General features: G+C 40.9%; 1 protein-coding gene across 2 annotated transcripts in view; it reads left to right on the top strand.

The window, feature by feature from the left end:
* osbpl11 (oxysterol binding protein-like 11) overlaps positions 1-19,517 on the top strand; it is a 132,349-nt gene that overhangs the window by 68,489 nt on the left and 44,343 nt on the right. Inside the window, exons 5-8 of one of the 2 annotated variants that reach the window (XM_073047545.1) lie at positions 177-359; positions 2,129-2,342; positions 10,052-10,197; positions 10,885-11,025. In XM_073047545.1, coding sequence (XP_072903646.1) covers positions 177-359; positions 2,129-2,342; positions 10,052-10,197; positions 10,885-11,025 — 684 coding nt within the window. The remainder of the gene's footprint in view (positions 1-176; positions 360-2,128; positions 2,343-10,051; positions 10,198-10,884; positions 11,026-19,517) is intronic. The other variant, XM_073047546.1, reaches the window with a different exon arrangement.

Raw genomic sequence — 19,517 nt, 5'->3', positions numbered from 1 at the left:
GTCTGGAATTGCCACTTTGCACGTGAGATGGCTCTCCAGAAATTATATCTGATTGTACCTGTATCAGATCACAATTACATACTGCTAGTTTTGCTTTTGTTCCATTAGTACCTTTAGAGTGAATTTGGTTTATCCATCAATATAATTTTCTACTTCTTTACAATTTTGCTTTCTAGAATAATCCACCATTGAAATCGAGAAGCTTTCCCTTGGTTTCTCAAGGAAGCTGTTCTCCAGGTGTGCAGAGAAGAGCAAGTCAAAATGCTGCTGCTTTTTTTGGTGTCATTCATCATAAGACACAGGGACTGGCAAAGCGATCCCACACCCTGCAACCAGACCATTTGGTGGATGTTCGTGAGGTTGGTAATTCATTTTTGTTGGTCTGTTTACTAACTGCCTCTCTTCTAAGTCACTATATTATGGATTCAAACCCTATCCCAGTTATTTGAATGCAAAAATCCTAGATAAGAATTAGTTGAATGGCTGAATGACTGTTTCACCTTTGAAGTCTTATGTTCTGAAATAGATGTTAAACATAAGTTCTATCTGTTCATAGTTGCAAAGGAATTCATGGCGCTATTTCCAAAATGTGTCCTTTTGTTTTTTTTTTAAATCATTATTTTTGGGAGCCTGTTCTGCCCAAATGAACGCCTGCTTTTCTGACATGATATTATATAAATACACTTCAACTATATTGAGGTAGCACACACACTGTAAAGATTTGTGGTTTGTGGATAGTTTAGAATCTTGCCATAGGATACAGCAGGATATGTATCATTGGCATATGTGGGCAGAGAAATGGTAGATGGAGTTTAATCTAGCCAAGAGTGAAGTCTTGTATGTTGGAAGATCAAATGTAAAGGGGCAGTGTTGACAGATGTGCAGAGTTGATAGAATGGTAAAGAAGGCATTCTTACCTTTTTTATTATTAGACACCGAGTACAGAAGTCAGGAGGATATGCTGCAAGTTTACAAAACTCGGGTTAGGACGCAAGTAGGTGATCAGTCTGTGAGCCTGATGAATGCTGAGGTCGTCTTGATGTACCACGGAGATGGTGGCGAAACTTTGTGGCTTCTCCAGTTAGATTTCTGTATTTCTGTTCAATCATTCCTCCCAGATGTTGATGCCTTTGTGATGATGCTATGTGTCAGGGGTAAATGGCTACTTACATCTCTTATTGGAGGTGTTTGCAACCTGGCAATTGTGCAACATATTACTTGTCATTACAGTTTTGTGTAAATGTTGTTCAGTTTTTGCTGTAGGCAGATAGAAGATGCTTTAACAGCTGGGAAATTACAACCAGAATTGAACATTTGTGCAGACAGCATAAGCATTTCTAATTCTAACATTTAAGATGGGTGGATGAAGCATCTGAAAATAGTTAAGTACACTTCCCTGGGAAACCTCTGCATAGATGCCATGATACTCAGATAATTCTCTTAACAGTTACAGCAGCCTTCATATGTACCTGGTATATCCACTCCTACTTCCACCCCCCCCCCCCCCCCCGCTTCCCATGAACTTATTTTTTGCTGAAATTCCTTAATACCTCGTACCCTAAAGCTGGTTTGGTGTTAGGATTAGGCACTCCATCTTGCCTCTTTAATTCCTGTATTTATGGTTGAACTGTTGTAATGATGTCTAAAACCAAAGTCGAATAGTCTGGGATAAGTAATTCTTGACAGCAGAAGCTGTGTCAATGATGTGACCTTTGATGGCTGATGGAAAGGCAAAAGAAGAAACAATTTATCTTGCATTATACGGGGTGTTTTTGCATTCTCCAATACATTTTACGATATCTTGATGTTCAGATTGGCTTGTGTAATGGTGTGGTCTTCGGGATGGATTACATACCAGGTGAAGATGATTGCTTCCACATTGCTTCTACTTTGACTTTTTGTTTGTCATTTTTCCTTAAGAGCAGGTTCTTTGAAATGTGCTTAGATGTGCAGAGACATGCAAACTGAAGAATGTGAATGAATGGCTCGAGGTTGTGGTGAATGGCTGAAGATTTGATTGGGGCTTTGAATGTGAGGTTTTTGCCCTAATTGATGGATATTGTTGGTACGAGAGTCAATGGCAATTAAACAAAAGGCATACTCTTCAATGATGTTTTGCTTTGAGCAGATGATGAACCAGGCTGAAGGGCAACACAAGGAATTGGTCCGGGCTATTGAAGGACTTCCTCCCTTTGGAGAACAAATATCATCACTGGATCAAGATCTGCTTATGCTCAAAGCCACCACAATGGCAACAATGAACTGTTTAAGTGATTGTTTCCATATTCTCCAACTTCAACAGGCATCCAACCAGAAAAGTTGTTTTTCTACATGTGAAAGAGGTAGAATTACTTTTCACCTCATTCTTCAGATATTAGTGGAAGTGGTCTGTTTAAACTGAATAACAAATGTTTCATGGGCAGCTGGTTATTGATAGTATTGTTGCACTTTGGGAATATGCATGTTTCTCCCTTCAGAAGATGTAAGCTGGTGATAGTGACTGGCTCATTGCTCTATTCATGGAATGTGCCCTTGGAACAGTGCCTCTTAGAGCATTAGAAGTCTGCATTTGCTCTTTGCCTATAAAGACAGCTTGGTTCAAATGCTAGAGCTCTTGAATTGAAGGTAGCATATTTCAGCCCCAGTGCACAATCTGGATTTTAATATAGACTTTTCAGAGCAAAACTGAGGAAATGACCTTGTGCAGCAAGAGATGTTAAATCTTTCTGTTTATCAGAGTGAAATTAAATATTCCATAAGAACATAAGAAATAGAAGCAGGAGTCGATGACCTGGTCCATCGAATCTGCTCCGCCATTCAATAAGACCATGGTTGATCTGGTCATGGACTCATTGCCACCTACCTGCCTTTTCCCCATAACCTTTAATTCCTATACTATGCAAAAATCTATCCAACCTTGTCTTAAATATATTTACTGGTATTTTTACTATATGCCATTACTTCATTAGGCAGAGAATTCCATGGATTCACCATTCTCTGAGAAAAGCAGTTCCTCCTCATCTCCGTCCTAAGTCTACTGCCCCGAATCTTGAGGCTACATCCACTAGTTCTAGTCTCACCTACCAGTGGAAACAACTTTTCTGCCTCTATTTTATCTATCCCTTTCATAATTTTATATGTTTCTGAGATCTCTCATTCTTCTGAATTCCAACAACTATTGTCCCAGATATCTCCTCATAGTCTAGCCTCTTCATCTCTGGAATCAACCTGGTTAACCTCCTCTGCACTGCCTCCAAAGCCAGTTTATCCTTCCTCAAGTAAGGAGACCAGAACTGCACGCAGTACTCCAGGTGCAGCCTCACCAGTACCCTGTACAGTTGCAGCATAACCGCCCTGCTCTTAAATTCAATCCCTCTAGCAATGAAGGTCAACATCCCATTTGCCTGCTTAATAGCCTGCTGCACCAGCAAACCAACCTTTTGTCTCCTTAAATTCTCTCAGTATTTGAGCGTACTTTTTCCCTTTAACAAACAGCACAAACAAATTTGATTATTATAAGCTTAAAGAAATCAGATGTATATAATATGAAAAGTACAGAAAAGATTGAACAAGTAATTGAGACATTGCTTTGGACACAGTATGTGGCCAATACTTTAGATGCCATTTCAACTGACCACTGATTAATTACTGCAGGCCATCTTAATTGCGTTCAAATTTTTTTGCAATAAAGGTCAACATGACATTTTATTTAATTGTTTGGTGTACCTCCAAGTTAACTTTTAGTGATTTGTGTACAAGAACGAGCAGGGCCCTCTGAAAAGGTACATGAGAATTTATTCACTATTTCACTATTTTAAAAATGTCCATTAACACCTAATATATTCCAATCCTACAGAAAAATATTACATTTGTCATTGAACAATAGACAGCAGCATTATTAGATATTTAAAAGAACAAGGAGGTACTTTGAATGTTGACTGAACGTAAATTGATACGTTGCCCAATATGAATAGAAGCATCACAAGGTACTGAGGGAGGCAGGGCTGAATATCACAGTGCGTCATCCAGTCTTCGTTGAATATGGGGAATGCCAAAGAACTAAATAGAGATATAGAGAAACAGACCCTTTAGCCCTTTTAGTCTGTGCAGAGTCATTTAACCTGCCCACTCCCATTGACCTGCACTGGAACTATATAGCCCTCCATATCCGTACTAACCGTGTACCAACCTGCTCTTAAATGTTGAAATCAAGCCTGCGTGCTCCACTTGTGCTGGCAGCTCGTTCCACACCCCGTCAGCGCTCTTGAGTGAAGTTACCCTTCGTGTTCTCTTAAACTTTCCCCTTTCATAGGCATCCGTTAGTCTCGTGAGACCATGGATTTGCGCCTTGGAAGGTTTCCAGGGCGCAGGCCTGGGCAGGGTTGTATGGGAAGACCGGCAATTGCCCATGCTGCAAGCCTTCACCTCTCTATGCCACTGAAGTTGTCCAAGGGAAGGGCACTAGGACCCAAGCAACTTGGCACCGGTGTCGTTGCAGAGCAATGTGTTGTTAAGTGCTTTGCTCAAGGACACAACGCACTGCCTCAGCTGAGGCTCGAACCAGTGACCTTCAGATCACTAGACCAATGCCTTATCCTAGGCCACACGCCAACATGCTTTTCCCCTTTCACCCTTTACTTATGACCTTCGGTTGTAGTCCCACCCAACCTCAGAGGAAAAACTCTGCTTGCATTTGCCCTCTCTGTACCTCTCATAATCTTGTATAACTCTGTCAAATCTCCTGTCAGCCTTCTACGTTACAAGAAATAAAGTCGTAACCTATTCAGTCTTTCCTTATAAACTCATGTCCTCCAGTCCCCGCAACATCGTTGTAAATTTTCTCTGTACTCTTTCAACTTTATACACCTTTCCTGTATGAATTGTCTGCTTTATTTTAGGATGAAAGGAGAGAGAAAAACAAATGGCCAATCAATCTAATGTCAATGGTGACATAACTTTTAGAAACATAACAATGCAGGACAGACTTAATTAACATTTGGAAATGCATGAGCAGATAAACATAAATACAGATGTATTGAGGGTAAAGTGGTGTTTGATAAATTTGATCATATTCTCAGAAGTAAGCAATTGGTGCGGGGAGTGAGGCTTGTAGCCTTTTTTTTTGTAAATGGCTTCCAAAAGCAAATCATGTATGTGAAATTAATGCTCATGAGTTAGAGATAATGGCAGTATGGATGAACAATGACAAGGGGAAAAAGACTGAGGAATAGAGACACGTGAAACTGCATTTTTTTTTGCTCCAGATTGCAACAAATGCAAAGTGCTGGATGAACTCAGCAGGTCAAGCAGCATCTGCAGAGGCAAAGACAGTACTGAGTTTCAGTGGAAGATAACTATATTGGGGGGAGACAGGGAACACTAAAACAGATTGAATGGTGATAGATTGGGCCAAGTGATGTCAAGGGTGATGGTCAGATGGGAAGAGGGCAATAGGAACAAGAAATAGAGAAATAGCCAGGAATTTGTCATGCTGGTGGGTGATAGTTGGAAAAAGATGATTTTTAAAAAATGAAGCCAGATAGGGGAGGGAGGGGAAAGGTTGAGCCAGAGGCTGGAAGATGATGTGGAATCTGATTGGGGATGGATAATTGCCCAGTCGTACTTGATTGGGGAGGGGATAGGTCCAAGAGAGAAGGAACTGAGGTAGATAGGTGCATGGTTGATGAACAGATGTAATCAGGTGGGAGAAAATGACACATCTAAGGAGTTGAGTGTATGTGTGGGGTGGGGGGGGTGGAATGCTGGGTTGGAGTGGGGAAGGGGGTGGAAAAGGTGACCAAAGGGAGAGAGAATCTAGGTGAACTAATAGAAGTGGGAAAGGAACGCAAAGGGTGCAAGTTACCTGAAATTAGAAAATTCGGAGCTCAGCTCTTGGGTTCCAGGCTATCCATTTAGAATATGAGCTGTTGCGTTTGTATTTGACCCTTACAATGACAGTGGAGAAGGCTGAGGACAGACACATCAATATGGAAACACAGCAGGGAGTTGAAACAACACGCAGTCGGACGGTCAAGTGTCTTTTGCACACAGAGAACAGATGCTCCTCAAAATGGTCGTCTAGCCAATGCTTCGTCTCATCAATGTAGTGGATGCCATATTAAGAGCACAATGCAACAAACGAAGTTGGATGAGGAGCATATGAATCTCTGCCTTACCTGGAAGGGCTGTTTCGGTCCCTAGTTAGTGGTGTAGGGACAAGTGTTGCCTTCGTACAGTTACAGGAGGGATGGAGTGGATGGGAGGGATGACCGCACCAGGGAGTGTGGAGAGTGGTCCTTGCTAAAAGTAGAAAGGCGGGGAAGGGGAAAAATTGACTGGGTGTGAAATCCAATTAGAGCTGGCAGAAATGGTGAAGGAGGATATGATGGAAATTCAGGCTAGTGGAGTTTAAGGTGAGGATCAAGATTAGACATAGCCAGAGTTATTCAAAGGTCAAAGTAAGTTTATTAGCAAAGTACATATGTCGCCAAATACAATCCTGAGATTCACTTTTTCCGGGCATTCACAGACAATGCAAAGAAACACCAGAGAATCAACGGAAGACTGCACACAAAATGATGGACAAACAACCAATGTGTAAAAGATGTTAAACTGTGCAAATGCAAAAAGAAATATTTTAAAAAGTAACAAGTATGGAGAATATGAGTTAGTCTTTGAAAATGAGTCCATAGGTTGTGGGAACAGTTCAGCGTTGGGGATTAGTGAAGTTATCCCCTCTGGTTCAAGAGCCTGATAGTGGAGGGGTATTAATTGTTCCTGAACTTTGTTTTGTGGGACCTGATGCTCCTGTACTACCTTCTTGATGGCAGCCAAGAGAAGAGAGCATGTCCTGGGTGGTGCGATAGTGGGTGGTCCTTGTAGACGTGCTCAGTGTTGGGGAGGGTTTTATCTGTGATGGACTGGGCTGTATCCACTACATTTTGTAGACTTTTCCAGCCCATGATGCAACCAGTCAGTATATTCTCCACATGCATCGACAGAAGTTTGTCAAAATTTTAGATGACATGCTGATTTTTCGCAAACTTCTAATGAAGCACTTGCATGCTGGATCCAGGTCAGATCCTCTGAAGTGATAATGCTGAGCCTTTCCACCTCTGATCCCCTGATGAGGGCTGGCTCCTGGAGCACCGGTTTCCTCCTCTTGTAGTCAATAATCAGTTGTATTCCATGTGAGGAGACGTGGGGAAGGTGAGCGTAGCCATCCAGGTAATAAAGGAAATGCAAGTGAGTGCAGCTTGATTAACTGCAGAGCAGGGAAAGCCAAATTTCTTGAAAACAAGGGTATTTCTGAAGTTCAGGTATGTAAATTATCACCTTGAGAGTATATGTATTGGATGTGAAGAAACTAAGAAAAACAGATGGCATCATTGCAGGAGTTATGGTGGGAGGAGCTGTGGGAATCAATGGATATAAAGTAGGTATTGGTTAATGGTGCAGTAAATCTGACTGGTGTCTGTCTCCCTCTCGTTCAGTGTTGCAGGAGGATGATGCCTGGGTCTTGGGCAAGGTTTAATTGTTATTTTGTGTATTGGCCTCTGCAGTTCATATTGTTTCTGGTTAATCCTTTTTTATTGCTATTTTGCGCAATGTTGATCGAGGCACTTTGACACAGACTGGCTGTGCAGTCTGCAGTCAACAAATGACAGCGCTAATTTGAGCTGAACTGCACTAAACTGAACATTTCTTGTGGTTTGATGTTTTATATTCTCTGTTTTTTGCAGTTTATGCTACTTGCTTTTTTATTTTATGTGTTGGGTGTTTGATGTTTTCGTTGAATGGGTTCCATGGTGTTTCTTTGTTTCACAGTAGTCTGTGGGAAGACAAATTTTAGGGTTGCATGTGGCATACATACTTTGATAATATATGTACTTTGAATCTTTGAAATTATTTCACGGTATCTTGGTCCTTTACAACACAGGAGGCAGCCATTCAGTTCATCTAGTCTAGGCTAGCTCTGGGAGCCTTTGTATATTTTCTTTGAAATGTATCCTCTCACAAGTCCTTTAACTCTCCTTAGTTGCCCTGCATCTGCCTGCATTAGAGGTAATCTGCAGTAACCTATGAATCAGTACATCGTTGGACTATGGAGGGTGCTACCTACATGGTCATAGTGAGAAACTCAATACAGACAGCAAACAAAATCAGGATTGATTTTGGAGATGTGTAACTGCAGAACCTTCTGATGCCAAAAGTAGATGAGGTACAAGGTTGTTGTTGATCTCTAGCTCTGTCTTGCTGAGCACTAGCGTACCCCAGGGCTGTGCTCAGTGTTCATGCTGCTGGAACCAGTTCAGACGGAATCATGTTACAACAATTGCTGGCTTCATCAACAATGACGACGAGATGGCAACAGAGAAGAGTTAGAGCGGCTGGCATAATGGTGTAGCACAACAACTTGAAACTCAGTGTGGAAAAGACCAAAGAGATGACTGAGGACTTTAGGAAGGTGCAGGCTTACCACTCCTCACTGCACATACACAGCTCCTCTGTGGAGAGAGTTAGGAGCACCAAGTTTCTGGGAGTGCTCATAAAGGATGATCTCACCAGGTCCCTCAACATCAGCTCTTTGGTCAAGAAAATACAGCAGAGTCTTCGTTTCCTGAGGAGATTGAGGCGAGTGAGCCTTCCCACCCCCCACACTTCCCACGTTCTAATCAATTTGTACAGGAGCACCATTGATTGTGTCCTGATCAACCACAAGTCCCTGCAAAGGTGTGTAAGGACTGCTAGAAGGATCACTGCTTTCCCTTTCATCTGAAATGTTTATCAGGAGCACTGAGTACGCATGGCTCTTAGCATTGTTAGTGATCTCTCCCATCCGTCCAACAGTCTCTGATCCCCTATCATAAAGCAGGACGTACTGTAGCATTAGGACAAGAACTGTTATGATGGGAAACAGCTTCTTCCCCCAGACCCTTAGCACCACCCAGGTCTCATTAGGCATGAAGAACCAGTAAGCTTTAGACTGTTTACTTTTTAACTTGTGTCATAAAGGTACCTTGTTATTTGTTAATTTACTAGTGGGCAATAGTATTTTGTGTGTTATGTGTGTGAGTTTTATGTACTGTGTTGAGCACCCTGGTACAGAGGAATGTTGTTTAGCTTGGTGGTATACATTTGACAGACAATAAACTGAACTTGATATTGCTTCTGCATTTTGTGTTCTTAAGCTGGGATATTATTCCTAGATAAGGGAATGCTAGGAAGATTTACCTTTTCCACCCACATCTCCCACCCCTTCTCAAAATCTCTAAATGTAAGCAGAGGACAAATTATGTAGAAGCTTGGGTATCTGAACTCTGAGGCAGATAATCTGCTGCTGCTCCCTACACCTGTAGAGCAGAGCAGTGAATATAAAGGTAAAGATCTTCTTTTAGGCCTATCATATTTTTGAACTATTGTAATCATTACGTTGACTATAGACTTAAATAAACCTTTTGAAACCTTGTGATTTTGATGTATCTTTGAAACTGATAAATTTTTAATAATTTATTAGGAAGCAATGCCACTCCGATAACAGCTGAAGCAACCTGAGATCCATGAAATGTTAACTGAGCTGTTTTGCCAGAGTTACAAATTGTATGCTCAGTTGTCAGAGACTAAAAATATTAATTATTGATTAGCTGTATGTGGTAATAACACTGACCATAACTATAACTTCCAATTTTTATGCTTTTTGTTTTACATTTTGATAATTATAGTTCACACCATAACAAATTGATTTTTGTAGCACTGGTTCCTAAACAATTTGATGTGTCACATGGTACTTCCAAACTTGGTTGATTTTCAAGATGTGCTTGGCACTATCAAGTTTCAGTAGGTTTGATAGATGCAGATTAAAATGAATGCACCAGTCTGTATTTTGATACCTGTGGTGACGATAGTAGGCGTTGCCTCAGACTTCTTTCATAGGTTTCCTTTTGTAGATTTTTTTTTGGTGACTAAGGAATCTGATTAGTTTGAATGGTTAGCAGTTTTCTCTTGGTTGTGATTATGAAAAAATTCAAAGCTAGCTTACCACTTGTTTCAGGAACAACAATTGAATGGTTGGAGCCGAAATTATCACTAGCAGACAACCTCAAGAACGGAAATGAACATCAGTTGTCAACTGAGAAGGCTCAGTCAAAAGCTGCTTGTGAAGATCAGCCAGCTTCTGAACACTACCAAATGACACGGGTGAGGCACTTTTAAAAGTAAATCTACAGTTTTCAACATCGTAACCTTTTTAACCTTAATATACTGAGATAAACAACATTCACCCCCAAAAAGCTCCTATCAAGTTCTTTAACGAATGTTAGAAATATGGCAATTATTTACCTTGCAAATAGTTTGATGGTTTAGATTTTGATCTTGTTTTTGATTCATTCCTGTTGTAGGATAGCTTTTGGGTGTGGTTTATTTCAGGATGATTCTGTTGTTTTGCCCTGGGGACAAAATGTAAGGTCACCTACAACCTGAAGGAATGCTTGGCTGACTTGAAATTCTTAAAGATTCAGTGCTTATTTTCCTTACCAAAAGCTTTTTCTTGTCAGCTACAATTTTGTGTATTAATGTAATACCATATACTTAACATTTAAAATATGTTTTTATGAAATATTATAGAAATATAAGACATTGCATGTCGGTCTACCCTTATATCTAAAATATTATTAATTTTCTACAAAATTCAGGTGTTTTATAGCTATGTTTAACGATCAATTCTGTCAAATTATTTACGCCATGAATACTGTAAAGGAAAAGCTATTTTTATGTATTTTTCCTTTCGGTTTCACACTACATAAGACAAAATGGGACAGTAGATTTGTATGTGAATTGAGAATGCAGTAAAAGTTGTAAATTTTGAAATCCAATCTCTCCTTACAGAAATGCCCTTGCATACTTTTTCATCATTTTGGGAAGTGGAGTGACCAATTCAGTCTTGCTGAGCCAGGGTTACAGGAGAATGCATTAGGCAATAAGAAAGCTGTAACTGTCCCTCTGGTACTACATTACACTTTTCCTAAGGTCTGTATTCTCAGGAATCGCCAGGCTATCTATTTGAGCTGCTTGAGCTGTTTCCTGTTGTGCCAGCTAACTTATTAAAATAGTATACTGCTTTATCATTGTAACCCATATGCTGTTGCAGTTCCCTAACTTTCCTTCCTGTTGTACTTTTCAAATAAGCCATTCATGTTCCTTTTTCTATGACATTGTTGAAGTCAGTTTTCATTACAAAGTCTTGTATTCTTAGCTTTGAAATACTGAAAAAGTTATTTCTCCCAGCTTTCCCCTTCTTTCCTTATTTCAGGATGCTAATGTCAATTCATCATTGATACTTTGCTAATTTGGAAAAGCTAATTCTTTGGTCATAACTGCTGTTTGCAAATGCAGCATTGTAGTTATTGACCTTTGTAAATCTGTCAAACTTGCAAAATTATAAACAGAGTTGTTACACATTTCGTTCTGTATATGAAAAGTGCAGGAATGGTTATCCAAGACCCTGTCCCTGCCCTCGTCACCTACCGTATTTAAAAACAGGTGTTGAACCCAGCATCTATAAGTTAAAAGCACTATTGCAATTTATTGTGGGATGATTCTCATTTGCATGATACCTAGTGGAGAATTGCCATATTACAAACTTAGTGAATTTTTAAAATTAAACCTTTTAATTATTAACCAGCTCTATGTTCATTCATTTCAACAGTTAATCAGCATTAAGAGGAATCTTCATGAAGGGTTCTGAATTGTTGTGACTTTTGCTCTTTGATATCTGTAAGCTTATTGACTAAGATATTAATTTTATTTTGTTCATGTTAATTGATGTAGATTGAGAGTTTTTGAGTAACATATTTCATGCAACATGTGATAGGTGACCCCTGTGTTAGGGGGGAGTGGGGGAGGGGAAGGAATTACATGGTGATTTTCCGTAATCCAAAGCCACAATATTTTGTGTCTATTTACTTTCGTTTTCACTAAAAAATTTGTAGAAGTGAATTTTTATTCTATATTTCAGATCTTTGATATCAGTGATCTGTGTATTCTGTAAGGGAGTATTTACAATACACTTCCTATTGAATAGACAAGTGGACAGAGGAGTTGAGGTGGCTTCAGATTGGTACTGAATCCCAAAAGAAGGAATTTTTACAATGCCTATGAGATGGATTTTTAGAACAACTTCTGATTGAGCCCATTAGGGAAAAGGGAATTCTGGATTTAGTGTTGTGCAGTGATGCAGATTTGATTAGGGAATTGAAGATGAAAGAACTTAGGAGATGGTGATCATAATGTGATACAATTTACCCTGCAATTTGAGATGGAGAAGCAAAACTGGATGTATCGGTATCACAACTGAATAAAGGTAACTACAGAAGCATGAGAGAGGAACTGGCCAAGATTGATTTGAAGGGTACACTAGCAGGGATGACAAAAGAGCATTAAAGTCAAGAGTTTCTGGAAGCATTTGGAAGATGTAGAATCGGTTCATCCCAAAGAAGGAGAAGCATTCTTAAAACAGGACGAGGCAAACATGGCTCTCAAGTGAACTCAAGGATAACATAAAAGCAAGAGAGGGAATACAATATAGCAAAAATTAGAAACTAGAGGATTGATAATGTTTTAAAAGCCAACAAAAGGAAACTCAAATAAGAGAAAAGATGAAATATAATATAAAAGAGAATACCAAAAGTTTTTTGCAGGCATATAAAGAGTAAAAGAAAGGAAAGAGTGGACATCAGGAAATGATGCTGGAGAGGCAGTAAGGGGGGACAAAGAAATGGCAGATGTAGTGAATAAGAACTTTGATTAGTCTTCATTGTGAAGAAAGAAAGATTAGAAGTATTAGCTTCATTTGTCGCATGTACATTGAAAGATACAGTGGAATGTGTCTCAGTGAGGATTGTGCAGCCTGCAGGTGTTACCCAACTTACAGCGCAGGCCCACAACACACTAGCCCTAATCATCTGTCTTTGGAATGTGGGAGGAAACTGGAGCATTCTGAGGAAACCCACATGGTTATGTACAAATTCCTTAAAGATAGCAGAGAGAATCGGAAGTCTGAAGGTAGTTAAATCACCTGGACCACCAGGATTCTGAAAGGGGTGGCTGAAGAGATTATGGAGGCATTAGTAGTGGTCTTTCAAGAATCACTAGATTCTGAAATAGTTCCGGTGAACTGGAAAATCACAAATGTGAAGGGAAGAAGGAAAACACAGGAAATTATAGGTCACTTAGGCTTCCAGTAGTGATTGCCGAGATGTTAGAATCCATTGATAAGGATAGGTATTCGAGTACTTTGAGGCATATGATAAAATAGGCATGGTTTTCTTAAGTAAAAAATTTGTCTAACCAATCTGTTGGGATTCTTTGAGGAACTAACAGGCAGATAGATGAAGAAGACTCACTTTCAGTGTCATAGAGCACTATAGCACAGTAACAAACTCTTTGACTTTCTAGTCCATGCTGAATTGTTATTCTGCATAGTATGGGAGGAGTATGGAGACCACAGCCCTCCATACCCCTCCCATACACGTATCTATCCAATCTTCCCTTGAATGTCACAATCAAACCTTCATTTGTCATTTGCTCTGGCAGCTCGTTCCATAGCCACACCACCCTCTGAGTGAAGAATATTCCCTTCTGGTTCCACTTAAATGCTCTACTTTCACCTTTAACCTTTGATCTAGTCCCACCCAACCTCAGAGGGAAAAGCCTGCTTGGATTTACTAAAGTGTTATACAGCTTCAACATAACATATTCTCATCTGTACTTAATACTCAGATTTTGGAGAAGCAATACATCATAAGTTCTCTTAACAACCCCGTCTACCTGTGACACCATTTTTGAGGAATTATGGATCTTATAGATATCATATACTTGCATTTTCAGAAGACCTTTGACAAGGTATTACACGCGAAGCTGCTAAACAAGATGGGAACCCATGGTCTTACAGGGAAAAAAAATGCCAGATGAAATACAGTGTAGGGAAGTGTATGGTCATATACCTTGGTAGAAGGAATAAAGGTGTAGACTGTTTTCTGAATGGGAAGCAAATTGAGAAATCAGTGGTGCAAAGAGACTTGGGAGTCCTCATGTAAGTTTCCCTAAAGGTTAACTTGCAGCTTGAGTTGGTAGTGAGGAAGGCAGTGTTAGTATTCTTTTAGAGGGGACTAGAATATGAAAGCAAGGATGTAATTCTAAGGCTTTATAAGGCATAGGTCAGACTATGTTTGGAGTTTTGTGACCAGCAAGATGGCCTTCTACTTCTTAAAAAAAACATATAAACTCTGTACTTTAAATATTTCACTTTTAATGGCCTCCCATTTACCAACATCCCTTTGCCAGAAAACAACCTATCACAAACTACTCCTGCCAAATCTCTTCTGATGTCATCAGAATTAGCCTTTCTCGAATTTAGAATCTTAACCTGAGACCAATCCTATTCTTCTGCATAATTATCTTGAAATTGGATCCATTGTTCCCCTACTTGTGCCACCTGCACTATCTTGCTCACTAAGAGGAGATCCAGCATCATGCCCTCTCTACTTGGGACCTCTACGTATTGATTAAGGAAACTTTCTTGCATATTTGCCAAACTCCCTCACTCTTCTCTCTTTATACTTATTACTATGAAGTTAAGCACATCTCCAATGCCATATTTAAGTTTGCTGATGACACCACTGTTATTGGCTGGATCAAAGGTGATGATAAATCAGCATATAGGAGGGAGAATAAAAATCTGGTTGAGTGGTGCCACGACAACAGCCTCGCTCTCTCAATATTAAAAAAAAATCAAACAGCTGATTATTGTTTTCAGGAGGAGGAAACTGGAGGTCTATGAGCCAGTTGTCATCGGGGAGCAGAAGTAGACAGACTTTAACTTACTTGGTGTTATCATTTCAGAGGACCTGACCTGGGCTCAGTATGTAAGTGCAGTTACAAAGAAAGCACACAGTGATTATGCAGAAAGTTTGAAGTTAATAACTCATCTCCTTCTACCTTAGGCCACAAACATATCAATCACCCCTGATGAGTTATTAATTTCAAACTTTCTGCATAATCACTCAAAGAGTTGAACTGCATGTACATGTAAAGAGAGCTGTATAACTCATCTCCTTCTGCCTTAGGCCATGAACTTATCAATCACCCATTTGTGGACACTTTCTGGAGGTCCAAGATCTGTATGCTCCACAACCGCTGGACTAAGTGTGTAAATGTAGGAGGGAACACGAGGAAATCTGCAGATGCTGGAAATTCAAACAACACACACAAAATGCTGGTGGAACACAGCAGGCCAGGTAGCATTTATAGGGAGAAGCACTGTCGACGTTTCGGGCCGAGACCCTTCTTCAGGACTAACTGAAAGGAAAGATACTAAGAGATTTGAAAGTAGGAGGGGGAGGTGGAAATGTGAAATGATAGAAGACCGGAGGGGGTGGGATGAAGCTAAGAGCTGGAAAGGTGATTGGCAAAAGTGATACAGAGCTGGAGAAGGGAAAGGATCATGGGACGGGAGGTCTAGGGAGAAAGAAAGGGGGAGTGGAGCACCAGAGAGAGATGGAGAACAGGCAGAGAGAGAGAAAAAAACAAACAACTAAATATGTCAGGGATGGGGTAAGAAGGGGAGGAGGGGCATTAACAGAAGTTAGAGAAGTCAATGTTCATGCCATCAGGTTGGAGGCTACCCAGCCGGTATATAAGCAAGTTCCTCCAACCTGAGTGTGGCTTCATCTTGACAGTAGAGGAGGCCGTGGATAGACATATCGGAATGGGAATGGGACGTGGAATTAAAATGCGTGCTACTGGGAGATCCTGCTTTTTCTGGCGGAACGAGCGTAGGTGTTCAGCGAAACAGTCTCCCAGTCTGCGTCAGGTCTCACCAATATAGAAAAGGCCACACCGGGAGCACCGGGTGAGCATCTACACAGAGCACTGCTGCAGGAAAACAGCATCCATCATCAAGGACCCCCATCACCTCGGACATGCTCTCTTCTTGCTGTTGCCATCAGAGGGAAGATTCAGGAGCCTTGGGACCCACGCCACCAAGTTCAGGAATAGCTATTGCTCTTCAACCATTGGACTCTTGAACCAAACGGAGTAACTTCTCTTGCCCCATCACTAAACTGTTCTCACAACCTATGGACTCTGTCTCGTGTTCTCAATATTTATTGCTTGTTTATTTCTTATTTTTATTTTTTCTTTAGTTTTTCCAGTTTGTTGTCTTTTTTACATTGTTTGTCGGTCCTGTTGGGTGCAGTCTATCACTGATTCTGATGTGGTTCTTGGATTTACTGTGTGTGCCTGCAAGAAAACAAATCTTACGGTTGTACCTGGTGACATTTATGTACTTTGACAAACCTATCCAGTCCTTTTGCAGTATGGGAGTCCCAGTCAATATGAGGAAACTTAGAATCATCTACTTTCACAACCTTATTTTTGTTGCAACTGTGTACAAATTTGCACCTGGACATGCTGCTGACTGTTGGAAGTTCCATAATATAATCCAATTATTGCCATTGAGTAGTGCTGTAATAGAACCAGCATGATCAGCTGAAAGGAACTGGAGGCCAGTTCAATTCAGTCTTCCTAATATCTTTCTTTGCTTCTCAAATTCCTTTGTTCAAAATCTTTTTAATTATTTTGCACAATGATTTTGTTAACTTAATATTAAAACCATAATATTTTCAGTAATCAGTGATGGAAAGTATATTTTTTAAAATTTAAAAAGGTTCATAATTCAAAGGAGAGAGTGTCATCAAGTGTTACATTGAGGTAATTTGTAATGAGCAATTACTTTGTAATCTGTAAGTTCATGGCTGTTCAACTTGATATTCTATGCAATTTACTTCATCATTGTTCTGACCCTGCATTTTTAACCGTTTTTAAAATTTCCATAAGGTTTTCGGTCAACTAGATATGTTAACTGCTTAATGTGGATCGTGATTTTTTTTGTTTTTGTCTTTGATTTGAAATTTTCTTTAAACCTTACCCATTTTCTTTGGTTTTGTATGCAAGCCTGTACTAATCTGGAATAGTCTTTGTTGCGATTATAAGACCATAAGTTATGGAGCAGAATTAGGCCATTTGGCCCAACAAATCTGCTCCACTATTTCGTCATGATTGACCCAATTTTCCTCTGAGCCCCAATCTTCTGGCTTCTCCCTGTATCCGTTCATGCCCTGTCTAATCAAGAATCTGTCAACCACCTCCTTAACTATACCCAATGACTTAGCCTTCTCAGTCATCTGTGTCAAAGAATTCCACAGATTCACCACTCTCTGGCTAAAGAAATTCCTCCTTATCTCCTTCTAAAAGTACATCCATCTATGTTGAGGCTGTGTCCCCTGGTCTTAGGCTCTCTCACCACAGGGTATGGATTCACTCTCCACATCCACTTTATAAAGGCCTTTCAACATTTGATAGGTTTTTAAATGAGGTCACACCTCATTCTCCTGAATTCCGGTGAATAGAGGCCCAGAACCACCAAACATATCTCATGACCTCATGAACTTAACCTGTTCTTCAACAGATTTGACACTGTGGCCCCTGTCCATCCCCCACATGATTCATCTGTTGTCGGCCCCCAGCCAACACGTACTTCACTCTTCCCTCCTACCCCTCCTCACAGCCCCCCACCTTGCTCTCATGACTACACCCCTCCCCCACCTGAAACCACCACGGTGGGCTTCACAGCTGAACAGGTGAGAAGACAGCTGAAACGTCTCCATCCAAGCAAGGCTGCAGGCCTGGATGGTGTCAGCCCCAGGGTGCTCAAAGCCTGTGCCCCCCAGCTATGTGAAGTACTTCACCCTGTCTTCAACCTGAGCCTGAGTCTCCAGAGGGTTCCTGTGCTGTGGAAGACATTCTGCCTTGTTCCTGTACCGAAGACGGTGTGCCCCAGTGGCTCCAATGACTACAGACTGGTGGCATTGACCTCCCACATTATGAAGACCCTGGAGAGACTTGTTCTAGAGCAGCACCGGCATATGGTTAGGCCACACTTAGACTCCCTCCAGTTCGCCTATCAGCCCCGACTAGGAGTTGAGGATGCCGTCGTCTACCTGCTGAACCGTGTCTACGCCCACCTGGACAAGCCGGCGAGCACTGTGAGGGTCATGTTTTTTAACTTTTCCAGTACGTTCAACACCATCTGTCTTGCTCTGCTGGGTGAGAAGCTGACAGTGAATGCAAGTGGATGCTTCCCTGGTGTCATGGATTATTGATTACCTGACTGGCAGACCACAGTACGTGTGCTTGAAACACTGTGTGTCAGACAGAGTGGTCAGCAGCACTGGGGCTCCACAGGGGACTGTCCTGTCTCCCTTTCTCTTCACCATCTACACCTCGGACTTCAACTACAACACACGGTCTTGCCATCTTCAGAAGTTTTCTGATGACTCTGCCATAGTTGGATGCATCAGCAAGGGAGATGAGGCTGAGTACAGGGTTACGGTGGGAAACATTGTCACATGGTGTTAGCAGAATCATCTGCAGCTTAATGTGAAAAAGACTAAGGAGCTGGTGGTGGACCTGAGCAGGGCTAGGACATCGGTGACCCCTGTTTCCATCCAAGGGGTCAGTGTGGACATGGTGGAGGATTACAAATACCTGGGGATATGAATTGACAATAAACTGGACTGGTCAAAGAACACTGAGGCTGTCTACAAGAAGGGTCAGAGCTGTCTCTATTTCCTGAGGAGACTGAGGTCCTTTAACATCTGCCGGACGATGCTGAGGATGTTCTACGAGTCTGTGGTGGCCAGTGCTATCATGTTTGCTGTTGTGTGCTGGGGCAGCAGGCTGAGGGTAGCAGACACCAACAGAGTCAACAAACTCATTCGTAAGGCCAGTGATGATGTGGGGGTGGAACTGGACTCTCTGACGGTGGTGTCTGAAAAGAGGATGCTGTCCAAGTTGCATGCCATCTTAGACAATGACTCCCATCCACTCCATAATGTACTGGTTAGGCACAGGAGTACATTCAGCCAGAGACTCATTCCACTGAGATGTAACACTGAGTGTCATAGGAAGTCATTCCTGCCTGTGGCCATCAAACTTTACAACTCCCTCGGAGTGTCAGACACCCTGAGCCAATAGGCTGGTCCTGGACTTATTTCCACTTGGCATGATTAACATTATTATTTAATTATTTATGGTTTTATATTGCTATATTTCTACACTATTCTTGGTTGGTGCGGCTGTAACAAAACCCAATTTCCCTCAGGATCAATAAAGTATGTCTGTCTGTCTGTCAAGCCTTTCATTCTTGGAATCTAACCTGCAAACACATGTGTTGTCAAGTCCATTTTAGAAGTTTTCATTGTTTCACTAAGACTTTCTGGCAAAAATATTTTTCATCACATTTTCTGTGGTGCAGCCAGATCACAATTTTTAATCTTTAAATCCATTTTAAACTGAGTGTGTAATGTTTATTTTTATGAAAATGTCAAGGAATCAGAATGAAGTATTTTGGTACTGCCCTTATCTAATAAATTTTTCATTGTAGCATTTTCGTTTCAAGT

Source organism: Hemitrygon akajei, chromosome 5 (genome assembly GCF_048418815.1).
Source record: "Hemitrygon akajei chromosome 5, sHemAka1.3, whole genome shotgun sequence".
NCBI classification, from domain to species: Eukaryota; Metazoa; Chordata; class Chondrichthyes; order Myliobatiformes; family Dasyatidae; genus Hemitrygon; species Hemitrygon akajei.
This window is presented reverse-complemented; position numbering and strand designations above follow the sequence as displayed.